This window comes from Nothobranchius furzeri, chromosome 16 (assembly GCF_043380555.1).
Source record: "Nothobranchius furzeri strain GRZ-AD chromosome 16, NfurGRZ-RIMD1, whole genome shotgun sequence".
Lineage (NCBI taxonomy): Eukaryota > Metazoa > Chordata > Actinopteri > Cyprinodontiformes > Nothobranchiidae > Nothobranchius > Nothobranchius furzeri.
Genome location: NC_091756.1, coordinates 32,108,373 through 32,130,948, shown reverse-complemented (window position 1 = coordinate 32,130,948; position 22,576 = coordinate 32,108,373). Strand labels below are relative to the sequence as shown.

The 22,576-nt window shown below is 41.5% G+C and overlaps 1 protein-coding gene across 1 annotated transcript in view; it reads right to left on the bottom strand.

The window, feature by feature from the left end:
- The window catches only part of LOC129160663 (uncharacterized), a 33,612-nt gene extending 13,478 nt beyond the window's left edge, over positions 1–20,134 (bottom strand). Inside the window, 14 exon segments of the mRNA XM_070545562.1 lie at positions 60–122; positions 201–251; positions 378–457; positions 460–499; positions 577–642; positions 745–963; positions 1,056–1,123; positions 1,247–1,340; positions 1,451–1,723; positions 2,194–2,297; positions 2,439–2,555; positions 19,395–19,472; positions 19,808–19,946; positions 20,023–20,134. Of these exon segments, the coding sequence (XP_070401663.1) occupies positions 60–122; positions 201–251; positions 378–457; positions 460–499; positions 577–642; positions 745–963; positions 1,056–1,123; positions 1,247–1,340; positions 1,451–1,723; positions 2,194–2,297; positions 2,439–2,547 (1,167 nt within the window). The 5' untranslated portion in view covers positions 2,548–2,555; positions 19,395–19,472; positions 19,808–19,946; positions 20,023–20,134.
- Between the last annotated feature and the right edge of the window lie 2,442 nt (positions 20,135–22,576).

Sequence of the window (22,576 nt, the reverse complement as noted above, 5' to 3'; positions counted from 1 at the left end):
TCAATACATCGTCAATAAAGATTAGTTTAGTTTTTATATTTGAAACACACGCTTCTTACCTCCTTCCTAGACCGAACAGACTCCACGTCTGCAAGAGGATTTATGCAAGGTGTGGATGCAACCTATAATTCAAGAACAACAACGGTGAAGAAAAATAACACCACAATGTATTTGTATGCCAGATAATTTAATGAATCAACCTCCTGCTGGACACGCCTAGCTGCTTTCTTAAAATGTCGCACAGATGTAGTCTACAAACAGAAAATAATACGGTTAAGTACAATACTTTCAAATATACCATACAGACAGCCCATATTACAAGCATCAGGAACAACATTACATTAAAAGATAATAATAAACTTTAGCTTTAAAGTTACCTGTAATTCTGTGGGACCATCCGCTGGAGCAATCGTGTCCATGGCAGCCAGAATTGAAGGTGAGAACCTAACGGGATTCAGGGGATGAAACACTCCTTCAAGGCCACTGAAGTGTCATCAGTCTATTGAAGAAAATTCACCACATATTATCATCTAATCAAAATTCTTTGAAAAAGATCAATCAAAAACATTCACAAACCTTAGAAACAACCACTCGTTTCTTGGGGGAATTAGAAGTCTTTTCAAATTCCCCTGAATGGTTTCTCTGCAATGGTAAATAAAAGAAAACACATTTAGAAGCATTACTGGCCCAGTTGCCTAAAATTATAAACATTTTACAATATTTATACTTTATAAAGTCTCTCACCTTCCCGCTAGGTCTCACAAACGTCCATTCGGAAGGGCGTGGAGGTGGAATGCGTTCCACACCCTTCACAACCACACGGGGCACAATACTCGCTTTCTGCGGACGAGACACCTGGTGCTGCACCAGTGGCTTTGGTGCGTGTGTCTCCAAGAACTGATAGGAGGCATTCCACATCAGTTGCGTGAGTATAGGCATCCCGTGATTATCACTGAGGTGGATCTGCAACCACAAACACGAACAAAAGAAAATACAAATTTATCATCTCAAACTTAAGAACCTTTACCTTGTTTTCTTCCAAGCAATATACTTACACCATCACGGCACCACAGTTTAAGACGGTACCTGGGTAGGTGATCGTGGATCGGCACATAACTTACACCTTCGAAGCAGAAGGAAAAAATTCATGTAAAGTTATACATTGTGATTGTTTGATACCTAAGAGTAAATAGCAATAACGCTTGTCGTTAATACTACCGTTTCATCTAATTATGTTGCAACTTACCTAGCTTAGCCGATCTGCGGTGGTACTCCTGCTGAAACAGGTCTTGACGCTCCCAGGAACCAACTAAACGGGGAATCATGGAGGTACAGAAAACCTAAAAAAAAAATAAAAAAAAAAAGAAGAAGAAAGAATACAATTATTTTTAAAGATGTACGTTTACTGTCATTTCTCATACCTTCAAAATTACACAAATCAGCCTCTCACCTTAGGCCAGCGACTGAGAACAGCCAAAAGGTACCGCTCAAATGCATCCCCTGCCTCTTCAACTGTTCTGCTGGCCGTAAGGTTGTTAGAAGGAGCCATGACGCAAACAGCATCAGGCTCCCGAGGTAACACAGCCTGTGAAACCTCAAGGCGCAGAAGATCTGCACAAGCTCCTGGAGTGGACATCACACCAAAAGCGAGGCCGCCAACCGGCATAGGGACTATGCCGTCTGCCACGGACCTCAAGTGGGAGTCCCCAACAAGTAGGATGAACTAAATTAGAAAAATTAATACATACATTTCAATATAAAACAATCTGTATTTCTATGACATTTCATACAAACGGCAATGCAATATGCTTTTCAGGAAGAAAGAGATCACATTAAACAGTCAAAGTTTACAAACAATAAAACATGAAATGGTAAAACTAATCACAGAATACACCAACATAAATACAAATAAAGATATGTAAAAATAACTGAGCAGCTTAAGTTCTAAATCACAGATTGAGAAGCACCGACTAAAAAGGAAGATGAACACAACTAGGTTTTCTATTAAGATTCAAAAGTTGGTAGACTTTAGGCACATGTCAAAAAGAAGCCGATTCAGTCTGTTTGCAGCACTGTAACTGATAACGGCTTCAACACCATCTGACCGTATCCTTAGAATCCCAGAGTACTGCTAGATATTATTGGAAGAAAATCTATATTTACATTTTAAATATTTGTGGACATTACACTCACTTTCTTGTCAGGAATCTCATCTGGAAGGACCAGCTTGTGAGCTTTGTTAGAAATCACACTGGTCGGCCAACGACGAACTCGATGACGAAAGCCAGTTCCAGAAACTTACAAAACAAAAACACACACACAAAAATTAACAATCTTTTTGGCTAATAATTTTTCATCTTACATAAATACAGTATAGATTAAATGAATTGCAAAACACTACAATAATTTGTTCTGCGAAATAATACTGCAATACATACAATTAACATCATCATTGCTGTGCGTTGGAATCCCGATACGAATAGGCGGAGCTGGACGATTGCTGCGCTTAGCAGCATCCGCCTTGCGTTTGGACTCTTTGCCAGGCATAGCGAATGCTGTTTGAAACATAAAATACATGACAGCACTATTAGAAAAGCAACACAAACACTATGGATTTCTATGTTATCATGTGTCTGTACTCAGTAAAGACAGAATTAGACTCACTCACTCACTCACACCTTTTAGAATCTTATGCAACCATCAATTTGCTAAACTTGTATAATTGTAAAAACAATCCTAAATTTTAAAAAGCAAGTCACCCATGACCAGGTTCTTACTCAACTCCCACTTCCTGTTTGAAAAATGCAACAAATGCTGTTGCCTAGCACACCGACAGGGTGGAGCCACAAACAAATACCAAGCCCCCACAATGCGGCTCTAAAATCGGTCCCAACCCGGAAGTACCAAAAATTGCAGTTCCACCCTCATCCACTAGGGGCTGGAGTCAGAAGCGAGCAAATCCTCATTGACTCCCATGTTAAAAAATACCAATTTCACAGCAGAAATAAACATGTTTACAGCCTGGTACCAAAACATGTTTTTGGTTTAAATGATCTAGTTTACACTCATGACAACTCTGAGGGGGTGAATTTTTTTCTCACTCTTCTGTTTAAGTGTATTTAAAGACTAAAATTCTGTATAATTAATGAGCATCCGACACACGTGACCACAGAGCTAGCTCCGTGGAAAAGCCTCAGTCTGAGACTCGGCCTGGCTTGGAAACTGCTCCGAGATTTTGAGTTGATCCCAGCCTTGCAGCCCCACCCTCAGCTCCTCCTCTCTTCCCTTTTATGGAATTGTCTGGCCTTGACGGAACCGGTGACACGGTCAAAATGGCGGTGGTGGCCACCTCCCATTTTAGTACAAAAACTTGTTATTGGAGCCTATGGAAACTCATTGTACATATGTTAATGTCGATGACAAATACACACACTCACAACATTGTGACATCATAATGTACAGGGGTGGACATTAACTTCAAAACCAACCAGCCAGCTGGGCCGGTAACTCTGAATATTTACCGGCCCTGCCAAGAATCTATCGGCCCCGCTGGTCAGCTGCCAAAATGAGTCAAAATAACAACTGAACCATTTTAAATGTAATAAACCTTTATTTTGTACACATTCACAAACATAATAACGTATTCAAGTTTTAATTTGTTTGTTCCCTCAACAAAACATGATTTTGCCGTCGCTAGGGATGGGTACCTTTGACATTTGAATCGATCCGGTACTAATTCCCGGTACCTACGAGTCGATACCGGTACTTAACGGTACCAATTTTCGATACTTTTGAGTGTTTATTATTTTAATTCTCTTTTATAATTAAATAGATATTTTTCTCAATATATAACCATATTTGATAAATATCACGATAAATAACATACAAGTTTGTATTTTAACATCGTCCTTGTAGTTTTATAAGCTGATAATTAAACTGAAGCAAACATCTTTACTGTGAACTAAATTTACTGTGTATCTTCATTCCTTTTGCCGTCCTTTTTCATTTGATTTTTCCTACTGGGAAGTTAGAATTTCCGAGGAGAAAGCGAACGCACCATTAGCTGATAACAATGGTGGCAATGGAAGCTAACATATCAAGCTAACGTTATCTTTAACAGTTTATTTCGCTGCTGGAGCAGATTAAAACGATGATGCCTCAAACTTAGATAATTGTCACTGGTTTTACCTTCACCCAATCACCCGTCGCATTTAGTAAAGTAAAGCCAAACTTTAGAGCGCGTTCATGTTCTTCTAGTCGGAAATTCGGAGTTCCGAGGAGAAAGCGAACGCACCATTAGCGAAACGGAAGCTAACAAATCAAGGTAACGTTATCTTAAACATTTTATTTACCTACTGGAGCAGATTAAGATGAGGATGTCTCACTTAGATCGTTGTCTGTCGCTAGTTTCATCACCCAGTTATCCACCACATTTAGTGAAGTGGACCCAAGCTTTAGCGTGCGTTCTTTCTACCATGCTTGCTCTGTTTACAACGGGCTCGCAGGGACCGGCGACATAACGCTCTTGCGCATGCGCAACTGTCTTGGCAGTACCGAAACGAGGCACCGTTTGAATTGACGTGAATCGGTGTTCGGTCGGTTCTATGGAATTCGGTCGGTACCTTAAAAAGTACCGAATTCGGTACTCATCCCTAGTCGTCGCATACTTCCGCCATACAACGCAGTACATCACCAACTCCGCTTTGCTGTACTCAAGCCGTTGCCTGTGTTGGAGATGAGCCAGTTCTGCGCAGATTAGACCAGCGGTGATCGGCGAGCAGTGCATGCCGGTTAGATTTGTGTCCGAATTGACGCCGACTTGCTCTGACGTCATGCATACGTAGGCAACGATAACCTTGTGAGATCAAGGCGGCCGCAGATTTTGGAGCAAGGCGCTGCAGTTGCTCTCCCTCGGCTGCAAAACCTAGAGCAGGGATTCCCAAAGTGCGCGAGCTGCCGCTAGGGGGTGCGCGAGATGAAAAGTGTAATGGCTGCGGAGCTCAGAGAAGTCTGTCAGGTGTCACCATTAGCGCTGCCAGAAACTCATTTGTGGGTGGGCCAAAGAAAAAGTAAGTGGGCACAATAAATGTAATTGAAAACAAGTATATTTGTGTGTGTGTGTGTGTGTGTCCTCCACATGTGCCCTAACTTCATAATAACAATGCGCCGAGCTTCAACACTCTGGCCTGCGCACGCCGATATGTTCCGTATTTGATCATTTTTAACGGTGTTGGAGAAATCTGAAGGTGGTGAGTCATTCTGGCAGATTGTAATTAACACCTGTCTCATGCAGGTGTTCTGACATTGTAAACCTCACACACAGAACATTGTGGATGTAACTAAATAACAAGAAATGATTCCCATTCAGGCTATTGACAGCGCGCTGAAGATCTGAAGTTCAGAATGCATCTGTCAGAGGTCAGACGCGTGCCAGCGGAACCACAGCTCACGGGTGCACAAGGGAGCACATCTGGGCTGGGCAGAAGTAATTTTACAACGTTGGTTTAAATAGAACCAATAACGAGACACAGTGACTTAAACGCTGCAAGTTGTGAAGCGTGTTCTATCCGCGAGCCGCATCACCAAGCGGAAAGTGAATGCGTCAAGCATAAACCAAGCTTCATGGAGCTGTGCCGCGCGCGCACACACACACACACACAGATTCAATAAGTGCACGCTGCGCAAACTGCGGCGCGCCGTCAGACTGAAGGCAGAAATGAGCTCTGACTCCTCTGTGATAAAAACTTTTAAGAGGTTTTATAACAACATTCTTCATTCCAGGTCAAATTAAGATATTAGCTTCTATTTTGGGATGACGTATTAAAGTTGGGTCCGCTCCAGCCAGTGACTCGGAAGGTGCAGCATTTGTTATTCTTGTCCGAGTGGCAGCGGATCGCAGATTCAGCCACACCATAAAACAGCAAGTCGCTCTGAGGCAAACGTGAACCTCATGGCTATATCTTGTCCCCTATAGACATTTGATTACACACAAGTGATCAGCTCAGGTTTACGCAGAGCAGAAGGAAGGAGAGCGCTCTGGCCGCACAGGTTAAACGTTCCTACTTTAAGAAAACCGTTAAATTGCATTGTTTATATGCTACCTGAGCACCCTAAATATTTATTTAAAATTAAATCGAAGGAAATTGTAATGGTATAGAATGTTTATTAATTACTATTTAAAAAATGAAAGTGAGGGGGAAAAAGGTCGATCATATTTTTTTACCCTGTCTGTTTAGCTTGACGTCTGATATATATATAGCTACGCCCTGATGTGTGTGTGTGTGTGGGGGGGTGCGTCGACGTGGTCCGGACATAGAAGGGGGTGCGCGGCTAAATAAGTTTGGGAACCACTGATCTAGAGGATGACGGGAAACACCTGGCTCTCACATGATCTAAGATCTGATTGGTTCATATTCTGATCCAAACATCCGGTGGTAGAACATGAAATGTTAGTTGGTCACATGTATTCTGTAAATCACGTTATGTTGATGACAACAATATAGGCCATAAAGAGAAGTGTGTTTTGTTTTCTTTTGTCACGTTTCCTTACCACACTGAAGCTACAGCTGATAACCTTTACTTATTATTACAGTCATGTTTTCATATAGAATATATGATATCCACAAGCACGTGAGGATGTGTTTCAGCTGCTAACAGGCACCAGAATTAAAATTGAAAATTGAACAAGTGTGAATGCTAACGCGATATCTTCAGCCATCGTCACCCCCGAGCTACACATGCAGGGAAATCCAAGAGATTCAACTGGCAGAAACAACTGGTTCACACCATTCTCTCACACACACACACACACACACACACACACACACACACACACGCCTTTTAGAATCTTATGCAACCATCAATTTGCTAAACTTATATAATTGTAAAAACAATCCTACATTTTAAAGAGCAAGTCACCCATGGCCACATTCTTATTCAACTCCCACTTCCTGTTTGAAAAATGCAACAAATGCTGTTGTCTAGCAGACCGAGAGGGTGGAGCCACAAACAAATACACACACTCACAACATTGTGACATCAAAATGTACCATCTAACATCACTGTGTACCTCTTAGCCAATAGCTATGACAGATTTAAATTCAAATGCAGTGCAGAGTTTTTATCTGACAACCGCACAACACTGACAGTTTTAGGCAGAAAATTAAAATCTTATCTAAAATGCACTAAAGTGCAAAACTATTGCCTACGCATTTCTGTAGCACAATTAGACACACATTTATATAGTTTATCAGAAAAAAAAAGTTGATTTGGGAGCAACTTGCTCTTTAAATGAGTTAATCACAGTATAATCTAATTTAAAGGGCAATAATCAATAACTTGTGTGTGACATCTATGACAAAATACATTAACATAATTATTACTATAATTATTACTACTTTACTGATAACCCCTGAACAAGGAATCATAATATAAAAATGAAAATATCTAATCAAACACCAAGAATGAAGTTTTAAATCATGCCAAATTTCAAACTATTGTTTAAAAATATCAAAAGTTATTAAATGTCAAGTTTTATTAGTACTTACTTGCACTTATGAAAGTGCACATACACCTGCTGTATTCTATATAGAGTGCTTAGACTAATTCAAATAGTCGACAACACATGTACTAAAAAACATTTATTTATAACTGCATTGTAGGAAATATTCAGTCACAACATATTCTTTAATTTAGTCTTAAACAATGCTACTTAAATAGTTTAAACACCCCCTTGTTATCAGTCAAACTTTTGAATAGTCTATGGTATTTACATTATTTTACTTAATCTCAGTTTAGCTTTAAGTACTGTAACTTTTAATAACGTTTTACTTATTTCTACGTTAAACTTCGCATGACTAAAAATAAACTCACAATATTACATTATTATTTTTTCCCTGTGTCCTGTCTGGCTGTGAAGCAAACAGAATTGATGTCTGAATGTTGGTGAAAAGCCTTACAGATTTACTCTCAGGTGGAGCATCAAAGCTAATGTCACGTCTGATACTTTAAACTTTATTGTTTTTGAATACTTTGTAACTCCGACCAGACAACGGAATCAGAGGTGAAAGATAAAGACAAAGACAAAAGGTGGGGGGAGATAGGGGGGAGGGGTCCAACAAAAATAAACAATAATGAACAAGAGTCTGCTTCTAGGCCTGCAGAAAGAGAAAGAAGAGAAAAAATGGGACACACAACACAACAGGAGCAAGCCATCACTGTGTCAACTTGAAGAAATACAATCACACGATAATAATAAATCATAGTGCATTTAGTGGCAACAACAGCCTTAAGACATGTGTTGAACGTGCCCAAGTCCATACTTATGAGAGCACCATGTGAGCACCTGTGTGTGTACAAGCGCTTGTTTATGTAAGGTTTCTCTATAAGAGCGTCTAATAGAGTGTGGGGGGCCACAGATCTGCCCCAAAGATGTGTAGGAGACTAAGAGAGCTCCAAGTCCCAGAGATCCAGCCGCTGCCCCAGAACACAAAACCGTCAGACAGCAGCTGGTACTGGTCGCTCGTGTACGTCAAAGCTATCTTTCATAAAACGATAATCAATAAAACGATTTATATAAAGTGGATCCAGAAGTTGTAGCCCGTCTCTGCCTACAATATTTTGATATTTTTCACTCTGTTGGTGGTTTTACTGAGCAGGTGCCACTTTTGTCATACGTTACTTTTTAAAACATGTTTAGACTGTTCAGAATACAAATCCAGGCTCTGTCACGTTTGATTGTTGTAATAAAACTTTGTAGGTGGGGAAGGTCAGAAAAGGATCCGATCATTTTGTTTTTCCCTTATTTACAGTGACAGAGATAACGGCGCAGTGTGCCTGCCTCTGGTGTTAATCAAGTTTAATTTTATCTATTTTCACAAGAAAACAGAACAGTTAAAAGCAGGGCTTGTGTTGACCGGACAGTTCCCGTATTTGGCCGTTTATTTTGACGGAGAAAGAAAGAATTACTCCGACGCACGCAGACAAACTGACACTTTATTCGTTTAGCAAATCGCAGATGTTGCTAAATCACTCAAGAAAAGATTCCCTTCTGAACATCTGAGCTGGACATCGCTCAGTGCAGCTCACTGTCAGCATGTACATAAGGTGCACAGCAAGCTGAAGATGTGGAGAGGGGCTTGGAGAATGTTGCAGAACCATGCAGGAAGATTCCTTCCACTGAAGCGAGAGTTTTCCAAACCCGGTCTCTCAGGGAGACTTGTCACTTAGAAAATGTTCCCTGATGATGAAACTTTGGCTGAATTGTGCTTGTTCCCAGTGGCAGTTCTACATGGAATTACTCCCCGGGCGAGTCCCCCTTTGAGCCCCCCCCCCACCACCACCACCACCACACTACCCCACCTGCACAAACACATGCATGTTTTCTGCAAACAGGCATGTTTTATTAGAACGACTATTGAACATTCATTTTTCTAAGTTGCACATATTTACATTAATTACTATGAAGTTGTCAGAATGTAAAGCAATATACATTATATACTGTATCAAAATATATAGAATCAAAAATACAAAAACAACTAAACTAACTAAATATTAACAATATATGAACATAATATATAATAAATATTCTAAATAGTAGGGCTGCACAATGTATCGAAAAATTATCGTCATCGCAATAACAGGACGTGCGATAGGCCTACCGCAAAGGACGTCAAAAACGGCGATAAATGTTTGGTTCAAACATTTCCATCCGTGTCATACATCAACTTTTTGTAAACCAGCTCTGTTTTTTAAGCGGAAGTATTATTTGACCAATCAAATGTAGCCCTTCTGATATGCAGCCAATCAGACAGGTCCATTCACGTAATACGCCCGCCCCCTACATAGACCCTTACCCCAAAATTCCACTATCTCTGCTCTGCTCCGCCCCCCGCTTTCCGCTGACGCTCGCTTCCCTTGTTCGTCATGCTGGCTCAGATTAACAAACTCACTTTGTGCTGAGGTTTCTGGAATCAGCGCTGCTTTCAAACGTGAACGTGAGTCCGCTCGGTGTCGTTAAGCAGCTGATAATAACCGGGTTGACTCCGACACGTGCCTGTGAACCAACCCACCGTTAGCCCCAGGCTCCGGTTAGCTTCCAGCTAAAAGGCTACAGCACTCTCCTCCCAGTCCCACCCTGCTAAAGAGGGCCTGGAAAAGTTCCCCCACACATCAAAGTGATTTTTCATTTATGAGCTTTTATAACCTTGTTAATCAGGATAGTTGATTTGCTGCTGCACATAAACTGTCAGTCAGAAGCTCTGCTAGCCGCTTATCTTAGAGGAGCTAGTTCAATTTGTTAGCTTGTTATCAGAATCATAGTTGCAGTTTCATCATCTGAGCTGCTTTTTGAGATCTAGGTAAACTTGTTCAATTTGGGGTTAAAAACAAAGTTTTCAAATATTTTCCATGTAGTTTTTCGCCAGTTCCTCTTCTGAAAGGTAGACAATTGTTTTTCTCTTTCCCTCAGAAAATCTTAATATTCTCCTAGTTTGGCCCAGCACAGTTCACTTCCCAATTACAGTAACAGCCTTATATCATAACCACATAAGTGGAGAAAATGCTCAGTAGCTATGAGAGAATTTGCTGTTGCATTTAAGTGATGTTGGCTATTATTTAACAGTTAAACTTATTTTCTGTTTTTTTTTTTTTTTTAATTATTCAAAAACCCTGGTAAGGATGTGTTTCTGTATTTGGAGCTTCAGAAAAAGTTTTATGGTGGAGGAGATGTTTTAAAGTCACTGAGAAACTGCATGCATGCAGTTTGTTGTTTTGCTGATAATACAGTAGCAGGTGCAGCTGCATATTTTTTCAATAAAAATGGTATGCTGTAATGGAATTCATGCATTAGTTTTTGTTTGCTTTGAACCCAGAGCAAACGTCACACGCCAGGCGACATCAACACTGCATACTTTAGTATTTGTTCATTTAGCGTGAGTAATATCGGTATCGCAAAATTAAGCACTGTTATCGAATATCGCAGGTTTTCCTAATATCGTGCAGTCCTACTAAATAGCAAAAATATTTCACACATAACAAACTAAAGATAATCACTACAGCATTGCACTTAGAACAGAAAACACAAACTAAAATTAAAACCTAACCTTCATGCAAAGTCATCAATAATGTCATCATATGAAATCTGCTCCCCTACTGAGTGATTGATACTAATCAGAGCCAGGTTAGTCAGCCGCCCCTGAAACATAGGTGACCTCAGGTATGACTTGATCAAGTTTTGAAAAGCCCCTCTCAGCTTGAGCCACAGTGACTGGCAGAGCAGTCCAAAAGTTGGGTTAGATCTCCAATAGATCCTTATCATGATCCATAATATTTTAGAATGACCTCTGAAATTGTAATTTAAACTGGCATAAAAATATTTTGCGATACCGATATGACTTCTCTGAGCTCTGCAGCCATTACACTTTTCACCTCGCGCACCCCCTAGCGGCAGCTCGCGCACGCACCACACTTTGGGAATCCCTGATCTACACGACTGAAGGAAGAAATGACGTAGCAGCTGACCGCCATCTTAGATGGGTTCCCACTCACATCGTTGAAGTTAAAAAACCCACCCAAAATGACGGAAACAGAGCCATGTTTAATGGGAAGCCATTCAACACATTGCATTCGTTAGACGGACAAGTTCCCTTGCATTTGAAGACTGAAACACCCACTCAAAATGGCGGATGGGCCATTGCTTCTCAAACGCACATGTAGCATTTACGTCTTTATTGCTATGCAGAAAAATGTTCAAGTATTGACTATTAAATAAAACGTGACAAAAATGACCCACAAAACGAATATGTCTACGACTTTGTAACATACTTCAGCAATCAATATTGAAACCGTTACATTCTTCTGCGTCAGTGCGGAGACACACGGAGCACTTACGCACTCAATCGACATAAATCACAACCGCTCAACAGGAAAAGGAGCAAGCACACCTTCCGTTATTTCACAATAAATCGATAACAAAAAGCGTTATTTTTTTGTTTCATATGCACAGGTTTAACAACTTTTAACAACTATCAATGGCGGTTGAACTTTAAATGCACAAAAATAAGCCATAAACACAGTTTCCACTATCAAAGTAGTCACACTTTGTGGATCCAAACACTGCTGATCTCTCAACAAAAAAGATAGGCAGCTTAGCGCACTGTGCAAACACTTTCACTCTCTGTGTAACTGAATCCACACCATCCAACCAGTTAGCTTTACTCGGTTCCAAATTAAATCACAGGAATAATAAAACTGCTTGCTTAAAGATCTGCACAAGAAATTATTTATCAAAGCATTCCTTACTCACCATGACAAGAAGTTATTTATCAAAGCATTCATTACTCACCATGACAAGAAGTTATTTATCAAAGCATTCATTACTCACCATGACAAGAAGTGAACAAGATGAAAACAACTAAAAATGCTTAAAAATAAACAAACATACTAAAACAAATGAACAAGAAACGCAACAGGTAAAGATCCAAACAAACGTACGTGTGCACTCAGAGAAGTCTTACTAAAAAAGACGTTAGATGCAGTTCAAATGACACATATATAGCCAAACTGTGAGCCAATCGGCGGGATGGAAAACATCACGTGGAAAAAAACTCCCAATTAGATTGAAGTTTATTCAAAACACAATGTACTATCGTCCAATCAGTAAGCCAGACTCGGAAATTTCAAAATAAACCAATCAGTTTCTTGAACGACAGACCATGTTACATCCATGTATGGTTTCGGTTTTACATGAGACCGCCCCCTCACGAAGCCGAAGAAACGTGGACTCAGCTTTGATGATGATGGGCTATAGAGCTACCGCCAAAGGCTTTCGTTAGTGCTCGGTAGAACTCGGAGATTCTCGACTCCAGCACGTTTTTGGCCTTCACTCGTCACGGTCATCACGCAGACGTAACAAACATGGACGCCAGTGCGCCTACTACCAGCAGCAGCATGGATACCGGATCTCAGCAGCCAATGAATTCAGTTCGGTCTCTTCTCCAATATCCGTTCAAGAGGAAAACTATGGTGGAAAAACTTAATATCAAAGAGCTTGGACCAGATCAGCCCGACGTAAAGATAAGCCAGCAGGAGGAGGAGAGAGGTAAACTGTACACACGAGGCTTCGGGAAGGCTTGGCTAGCTGGATGCAATCACGCTAATGCGTTATTTTGCTTTCCAAACGACTGTGACAGATGAGGCATGGATTGAGTCAGGAGTTACGGACATGAAACATTTTTCTGAGAAGGTGAAGAAACATGAGTTATCCCGGTCACACATGGACAACACGGTGAAGCTAGCTATGCTAGGCAGAGCTAACATAGCCATGCAGCTAAAGACGAGGGACGCAGGCTTGCAGTGAATAAACACAATGAAGAAGTGGATCAGAACGGCACATTTTGTCCAAGAGAGAGTTGTCAACACAGTGTATGAGCACAAGGATGACCTCCTCAGATGTTTCCAGATGATCAGAGACTCGGATGACTTTGATCCAGTCACTGAGAGAGAGGCAGGAGGCTTTGTGACAATGCTGGAAGAAGATTTCGGCTTTCTGCTGGCACTGTGTCACAAGATCATGCCACATGTGGACATGCTGTTCAACCAGCTGCAGAAGAGGAACATTGACTCTGTCTCCATCACAGAGGTCATCCAGAGCTTCACCAACAGTATGCAAAAGATCAGGTACATACTTGTTTATTTAATATTATTCTGATTAAATTCTCCAGTTTGTTAGTTTCACAAACAGTAATGTGGATGTGGACCATATATGGTCATGTTATTTTATGTGCAATTTAATGCAGTATTTTTCAACCTTGGTCCGCAAGGCAGTGTGCCAATAGTCAGACATACGTGGATTAATCCCTTTGTCCAATAATGTAAGACAGGAAATAAAAGAGCTGTGCTTAATTCAAGAAATAGTGAAGTTGTGCACAAAACTCAAAAAAACACAAGTTTGTTTAAAAGAAAAAATAGCACAGCCCCAACAAAAATATTTTTCACCAGCCGCCACTGCTGGCAAGTGACACCTTTTTTCAAGCGTATCTGTTGGATGGCCTGGCCAGGTAGAACGAAGACCATGCCAGCAGAAGGGAGATCAGAGCCTCACCCCTAAAGCGGCCTCCTGAGGCATGCTGCAAACCAGCTGTCACAGGAAGTTCTCGGGAAGAGCTGTGTGAATTACACAGGGCCACAGGCGTACACAGGTGTGTTACCTGAGCTGATGCACGAGTCAGAGGAGACGAAGTTCAGCTTTGACCAAGCTCTGATTAGATTAATATTTCATGCTAGCTAATTAAAAGTCAACAATGTGTTTGTTTGCTGAAATTGTGTCGTGACAGTGACTTACAGTTAAACAAACGTTAATTAAAGTTAAAGTTAATTTTTGATTCATTGCTTTCAGGGAAACACATTGGGGTCAAGTATATCTACGACCAAACAGGAGATGTTCTTGAGGACCGCAGAGTGGCAAATGCAGCATTGGGGACAGAGGACGTAGCTGTGGCAGAAGATGAGGGCTTTGAAGAGTCTGAGGATTTTGTGGATCTGACAGTTCCCATTTTGGAAACCATGCTCCAGACTCCTCAACCTGCCTGTTCATATGACTTCTTGACATCACCTGCATCTGAACCCTTCCTAGAGATAGCATCTGTAGAAGTTAAACATGCTCCTGTGGATGCAATGAAAGAAAGTGAGTGATGTTCATGCCCAAATATCACATAGATGGGAAAGTCAAGATGGATTCTTTTATTATGTAAAGTCACATGACATAAGTGACTTTAGAACCAGGTTACTGATTAATTTTGTTCTATGAACCTGTGTCTGAAAGTGTGTGTGTGTGTGTGTGTGTTTAATAAAAGGTTTTGATATTTATGTTTAGCTGCATCTCCATCAAGGCTGCCTGATTTCCACTCTGATGACACCTGCTCCAGGGACATCAAGGAGACAGGTAAGTTAGATATGATTTGGCTACTTTTGCCCATTTCTTTTCTTATAAATACGTGACAAACATCATTTAGGACTCCGTTAGCCCCAACAACACATAAGGTTTCAGAGCTGTGCAGAATTTGACTGAAGCACTCTTCAGTCTGAGAGAGCACAGCCTGGCTCTCACCCTTGAAGACTCCAATAACATTGTCGCTCTTTGGAAAAGATTGTCAGAACACAAAAAGGAGCGCACCGTTTTTTAACCACGCCACCAAACAACCCTGAACAAAGGCCATTTTAGAGCAACAAAAAAAATCGTTGCACCAGGCGTTGAGTCGACAAAACGGTATATTGCTCACAGCTGTTCAGCCACTGATGCATATTCTTCTACAGATCTTGCCTCAGTCCATTTCTCTTACTTTTGTCCTCCTAGGTTCTATTCTGGAGCACGCATTCCTGGACAGTAGCCGGATTGCAACCAGATTGTTGAAGCCCTTTTTGTCCAGCTCTGCATGGCTTACCCAAACCCAAAGACAGTGGAAGGTGTGACATTTTCAAGGTGGACCCTCATCATTCGTACTTACAAGCACATTAGAGAGTGCATCCTGAACAACATCACAATCATGGAGGAGACTACCATACAGTTGCCAGAAGTCAACAAAACAACCCTCACACAGTGGTGAGTTAAAACTGTGTCATAATGAATAATGATGGACTCAAATTAGCTGACCCAGAGACAAACAGATTAACTTAAAGAAGATTTATTCACAAGCGGGATACACAAAAAGTACTCCACAGGAGGATCAGTGGAGTAATGATAATTCACTTGTAGTGCTCACTCCACTGGAGGTACGGTCTGCTCAGGGGGGTGTGAGAGAGAAGGGTGAAGATTAGATGGATCCACAAATTAATTGTAATCTTTAAAGGGGTCAAAGGATGGTAGCCTACCACAACACCACATTCCACCATGCTGCAGCACCTGACCAGGAAACATCCACGTGTAAATGTCACTTCTGCAAGCCGACTCGGGGGTCCGCTATATATTCTGCGAACGCTGTGCGACTTTTCCGTTTGTAGCACTCAGTTTCAGCTCACACTGTGCGTCTGGTAGCAACACGTCGTACCTAAAAATGTGCTAAAAATAGAAGTTTTTACACAACACGTCAGACTTTTTATTGCGTTGTTATTGATGTCTGTTGCTCCTCGAGATCGTTGCAGGAGGACACAGTTATTTATGAGACTGGCGGAGGAAAACGAAAAAGTAAATAAATGTTTAGGGATGAGTACCGAATTCGGTACTTTTTAAGGTAACAACCAAATTCCACAGTACCGAACGAGCACCGATTCACTTCATTTGAAACAGTGCCTCGTTACGGTACCCGTCCTTCATAACGAGAACTTGCCTAGACAGCTGCGCATGCGCAAGAGCGTTATGTCATCGGTCGCTGCGAGCGAGTTGTAAACAGCAGCATGGTGAAACCAGCGACAACAATCTAAGTGAGACATCCTCATCTTAATCTGCTCCGGTAGGTAAATAAAATGTTTAACATAGCGTTAGCTTGATTTGTTAGCTTCCGTTTCACTAATGGTGCATTCGCTTTCTCCTCGGAACTCCAAAATTCCGACTAGAAGAACATGAGCGCGCTCTAAAGTTTGGCTTCACTTTACTAAATGCGACGGGTGATTGGGTGAAGATGAAACCAGCGACAACGATCTAAGTGTGAGGCATCATCGTTTAAATCTGCTCCAGCAGTTAAATAAACTGTTTAAGATAACGTTAGCTTGATATGTTAGCTTCCATTGCCACCATTGTTATCTTAGAACATGGCCTAGCAAAGCCCAGCACCAGTTCCTGGAGGTCACCATGTTTACTGGAAAATAAACCTGATGGCTCATATAGGTTTGTTACTGACTACCGCAAGTTAAATGCAAAAACCGTCCCAGATTTGTTTCCTTTGCCTCGTGTAGAGGATTGTATGGATAGTGTGGGTTCAGCTACATTTGTTACTAAACTAGATCTTCTAAAAGGCTATTGGCAGGTGCCGCTAACTCCTTTTGCATCTAAAGTGTCTGCTTTCGTCACTCCAGATAACCTGTTCCAGTACACCGTGTTGCCGTTCGGTTTGAGGAACGCCCCCGCTACTTTTCAGCGTTTTCAGCAAGAACTACTTCTTCTTTCGCCAACCATGGTGTGTGATATGGCACAATATAAATACCTTAACCCTCCACTGGGGGGCGCACACTGGGCTCCCTGTTTATTCAATTCAATAATTTATTTCACTCAAAAGTTTAAATATACAAACTTCAAATTAGAATATAAGCATTCGAGTGAAATAGGGGGAGGAAGAAGAAAAAATCTTATATGACCTACCCCCTTTAACAAGATAAATAACAAAAAGTACAAAATAGCCTTATACACAAAAATTAAACCGCTCTCTTACTTCCACAAATAATATCACTACTAAAACATTAATCCTCCATCCTAAACCCACCAAATCATACGATTTTTGCCTTTTATCTTTATACATTTTTTTGAATTGACCAGTACTTGTACATTTTTTTAATTCATCATCCAGGTTATTCCATAATTTCACACCATATGTTAACATACACATTTGCTTTAATGTAGTACGAACAAATAACCTTTTAAACTCTGGTTTCTTTCTATTCATTTTTTGGGATCAAAACAAAGGACCTTTGTAGATTAGTTGGCAGTAAATTATTTCTAGCCTTAAACATAATTAGTAGTGATGGGTAGATGAAGCCTCATGAAGCGTTTCAGCACATTCCCCAAATAGTATTGAAACTGTGTCGACACAGTGCTGCTGTTTTGCTCTATAATGACACCTACTGGACTTTAAATATCATTGCAGGCAACATACTGGAGACACAACAGACGCTGATTCAATGACCTAATCATACTTGTATACACTGTAAGCTATTGTAGGCCTACTTCATAAGTTATTATTTTAAACTTCTAAATTTAAAATCTATACACCTCAAAATATTCTGTGAATGATACCAAGTGACAATTAAAGTGACAGTGCTGTGAATGTGATATTACCCATTTCAGTGTCATTGACTCAAGTTTTTTTTATTTTTATAAATTTTTATTAAGAAAAATAAGTTTATCCAATGTGTTGGCATTTAGTCTATTACGTTTTTTGGACACTATTTCACCAGCTTTCGAAAACACACGTTCACAGGGCACAGAAGAAGCTGGGGTACACAAAAACCGTAAAGCCAGGTGGAAAAGGTGTGGGTAGGATGTCTTCCGGTTTCCCCAGTATGTTAATGGATCTTCTTGTCTTGAAATGTTTCCCTCTGCTAAGTAGCGCTGGACCTCAATGATCGAGTCAGCTGTTGCATTGGTGGTTTGTCTGCCAACCTCTTCATCAAGCTGCTGCCACAGATTATCTGAAATAATAAAAAATACATAGAAGTTTTAGTTTTTGTTAGCAACAAAACAAATGTGAAAATAAACTGATAATACTGAACAACTTGCCTGAAGTGGGTAACTGCTCTAATGAAGGTCCAGGCTGTGGCTCAGATGTTGTGTGACCAATTACTGCAGCACACTCCATTTTCAGGCGATTGACAGCCTCACTACACTTGGAGGAACTACGAAATCCAAGTGTTTTAAATCTGGGGTCTAAAAGTGTTGATAGGGTCAACACACTTAATGACTCCAGATTGGAAGCAGTGTCTGTGACGCGACGTCTAAGTTGGTCATGGAGACGTGTGGCTGCTTGTGTGTGTAGATGTAAAGAGTTCCGCTCAAGTGCACAATTTAGCATTTTCATCATCGGGATGACCTTTGATCCTGAAACTCTCCTCTCCTCAGACAACTCCACTGTGGCCTGATGGAAAGGGGCCAGCACAAGAAGTGCTTCCCTTAAGATGTTGAGCTCATCAGCTGTGAGTGGAGTTCAATCTGTTTGGAGAGGCAAGAGATACCCACACTGGTTCTTTCTCATCATGTAGCCATGACAGCATCTGATATGTGCTGTTCCAACGTGTTGGTACCTCAGTGACAAGTTTCAAGGTGGGCCGTCCCATCTGTTGCTGCACTTGAGCTAGCTTCTCTTTTGCTGTGGTGCTGGATCTGAAGAATGATACAATCTGCCTAGAGTTGTGTCTTATGGATGAAAGTTCAGGGATCTGATCACAGGATTTTTTGACTATTAAATTTAGTTTGTGTGCAATGCAGATTGAATGTCGAATTTGAAGAGTTCGTGTTGCTGCTATCATGTTTGGTGCTGCGTCGGTCACAAGACACCTTACCTTATTTGTTATGGCCCAGTCATCCATCATGCCCCTTTTGACTTGGGCCAGATTGTCAGCAGTGTGACTTTGTGGAAAGTGTTTGACTCCCAACACAGATGTACACAACTGCATATTATCATTGATGTAGTGACAGGTAAGAGCTAAGCCTCCATGTTCAAGGAGGTCCACATGTCAGCTGTTATACTCACTGCCACAGCTTGCTGTACTTCCCTTTTTACTCGTTCGAGTTCCTCCGCATGCTTTTTGGCCATCATTTCCTTAACCGTCTGAAAATGAATCAAAATCAAATTAGTCTAGTACTCAACACATTAATTAGACCACCTGTCATTAAAGCAAGAAAAACATCCAGCTATGAAGTTCTCTGTGTTTTGCCCTGTTGAATAGAAGGTAGGAATTTAAAACTGAATCCAGTTTTATACCCAAATGTGAGCTGACACACCGGACAGAAATTATTCAAGCATGCATGATATTTGAATCACAAGTGTTTATTTTTGTTTGCTGTGTCATAAACCTTAAATCAGACGATGGTCTAATACATTTGTTAAGCACTGTATATATTACTTGAGTAACAGCAGCTATCTGAGACATTGTGTATACAAACCTTTCTGGTTGGCAAAGCGTAAGATGGATCAAGGGCCTGAATCAACCCCCGAACCCCTCACTCTCCACAATACTCAGGGGTTGGCAGTCCTTTATAATAAAATTCAGGACTGCTTGGTCCAGAGCAATCTTCCTAGATTCTAGATTTCAAAATAATAAAACATATATTAGTAAAACAACTGTGACAAAGCATGCCCAGTGTCTATATTGGTCTACCTGTGTTCGTTCTTTGCTTCCTCTTCGTTTTCATGCTTGACTCTGTAATGTCTCAGCATTGAGGAAGTGCTCTTATTTGTATAAGACAACTCGGCTGAGCAGATCCGACATTTAACCTAATTAAATTAAATAAATAATTTGCACTGAGAGTCAGTCACATTGCTGTTTTCAACTCTGACAGATGCGCAGAAACAAGGAAAGACAAACACGTACCTTATTTGCTGTTAAAAGATCAAAATGATCCCATACAGCAGAAACTTTTCTTTTCCTCTCTGGCTCCATTTTCTTGATGTAAAGAGGGATGTCTTGTTTTATCTTTGAAATGGTAATTTTTTCGCGGCGACTCATCCCGTTGACAGATGCAGAGTCGATACCTTATAAACACAGTTTGGCGCCTCGGCAATGAGCGACACAGCAGCAGTGTTGGTCACGTGACTTTTTCTTAAAGCAACACACGCATCGACACTGATCGACACAGGTTTCGCTCCATGAGCTTGACACATGCGCCGGTGTGTCGGTGTTGCTGGACCCATCACTAATAATTAGTAAAATTTTCAAGTTAACTAAGTCTTTAATTGATGCTTTTCCTGTTTGCTCAGCAGGAGGAATCACGCCCCTCCCAGAGACACCCTCTGTCGTGGCTGGATGATGATGCAGAGATAATGGCTGCTTGTAAATCTGTGGAAGGTATGGGGCAGAACAAATCTAATTTGCACCTTCCAAGCTTAAACAACACACACTACAAAGCTTTTGTGGTCTTTTTAGACTCCCTCATCTCAAAGCAACCAACAATAGGAGCTGCAGCGACCAGGACGTTGCCAAAGGCTCCTGCTCTACAGCGGCTGATGGTTCTCCTGCTCCTGCTGATCCCTCTGCTTCTGCATCCCCTGCCAGTCCGATAGCTGCTTCTTCTGGCTCCAATACTCCTCCTGGCCCCTCTGCTGGCTTTTCTGCTGCTGTCCTGGACAAGGTTTTAAGGAACAGGACGGACCTTGGGATGCCAGTCTCTCGGCCTGCTGCTACTCAGCCACAGCTTCAGCCCCACACACACACACACACACACACACACACACACACACACACACACACACACACACACACATACAACGTCATGTGAACAGCAAAATGATCTTCTGTAAAAGAGTTAGAAATTGATTGCTGCGCCTTTGTCACACATGTTGCATGTACCTCCACACCTGTGATAAGGGATACTCTGACTATGCCCTAGTGGTGAGACGTGTAATATAATGGTGGCCTCAGAGGGGATGCTGAATCAGGGTGAGGTGCAGACGAGGTGACCGTTGGCGGTTTCTGGTGTCGAGGCGGTCGACATTTCTGTTCCACAGACATGCCCTGGGCTACCAGCCAGGAAGGAGCGGCGCGGAGCTGGGTTTGGAGAGCGTCGGGGATGGAGTGGAGGGGGTGCGGACGGAGGGCGAGCAGCTTCGCTGCGAGGGCCGAACGACGCTGCTTGCAGCTTTAATTATTTTTTGTTATTCCGTGCCCCCTTTGAACAGCTTTTTGGGGACCTTAACATACCCCAAAACTCACAATATTTTGCACACTTGTCAGGCCTGGTGAAAAATTTGATATTTTAAAGGTCCCAAAAAAATCGCAAAGAAAATGGCTGAACAGCGCCCCCTACAAAGTGAAAAAAACCCCTCTCCATAAAGCTTAGTTTATCGTACAGTTATGAAATTTGGTACACTTGTAGTACTCAACAGTCCGCACAGAAAAGTCTCTTGCAACCATGGTCAATATCAAACAGGAAGTCGGCCATTTTGGGTTGAAATGGCGATTTTTTGCCGTTTTTGCCGTTTTTAGGGTCCGTTTCTGATTGGATTGCTCGATCATTTTTCGCACGATCGTCTCAAAAATTGTGTAAAATTGCTCAGAAGGGATGGGCGAACAAAATGAGATAAGGATTCTGAGTTTTCGTATATGTTGAAGGGGCGGAGCCAGGCCTCGAAGTTTGACTACTCGCCAAAAATATTTAAATTGCTATAACTTCATAACTGAATGGAATAGAGTTACCAAACTTTCTGTGGTCATTCGTCATCCACCCACAAAGTAAATTGAATGGTCGGATGATGACATCACACAAGCCCCGCCCCCTCAGGACCAAAAAGATCAAGTTTTACTGTGAAAGGTCCCAAATTGCCCCATTTCACTTAATCACCACAAATTTGTAGCTGGTAACTCAAGACAAGTGGGGGTTGCTTGGCGTCACTTTATGGGAGTTTTCGGCAGAGGGCGGGGCTGTGGCGGCGCGGCGAATTCAGGCGTACCGCCTTGGCCTTACGTTTGCCTCTCATTTCGTCATTTCCAAAGATATCGTCACGAAACTTCTTGTGAGTGATCCTAGTCCGGCCCCCCAAAAGATCTGATGTGAACATCTGGTGGGCGTGGCCTATTTTCTGAAATAGCGCCCCCTAGGACCATTAAAACTGTCAGCCCCAAGCCATGCTTTGACTGAGGATTACGAAATTTGGTACACTAATGTGGTGTCTCAGGACCTACAAAAAAGTCTCTTGAAGCCAAGTGCAAAGTCGCA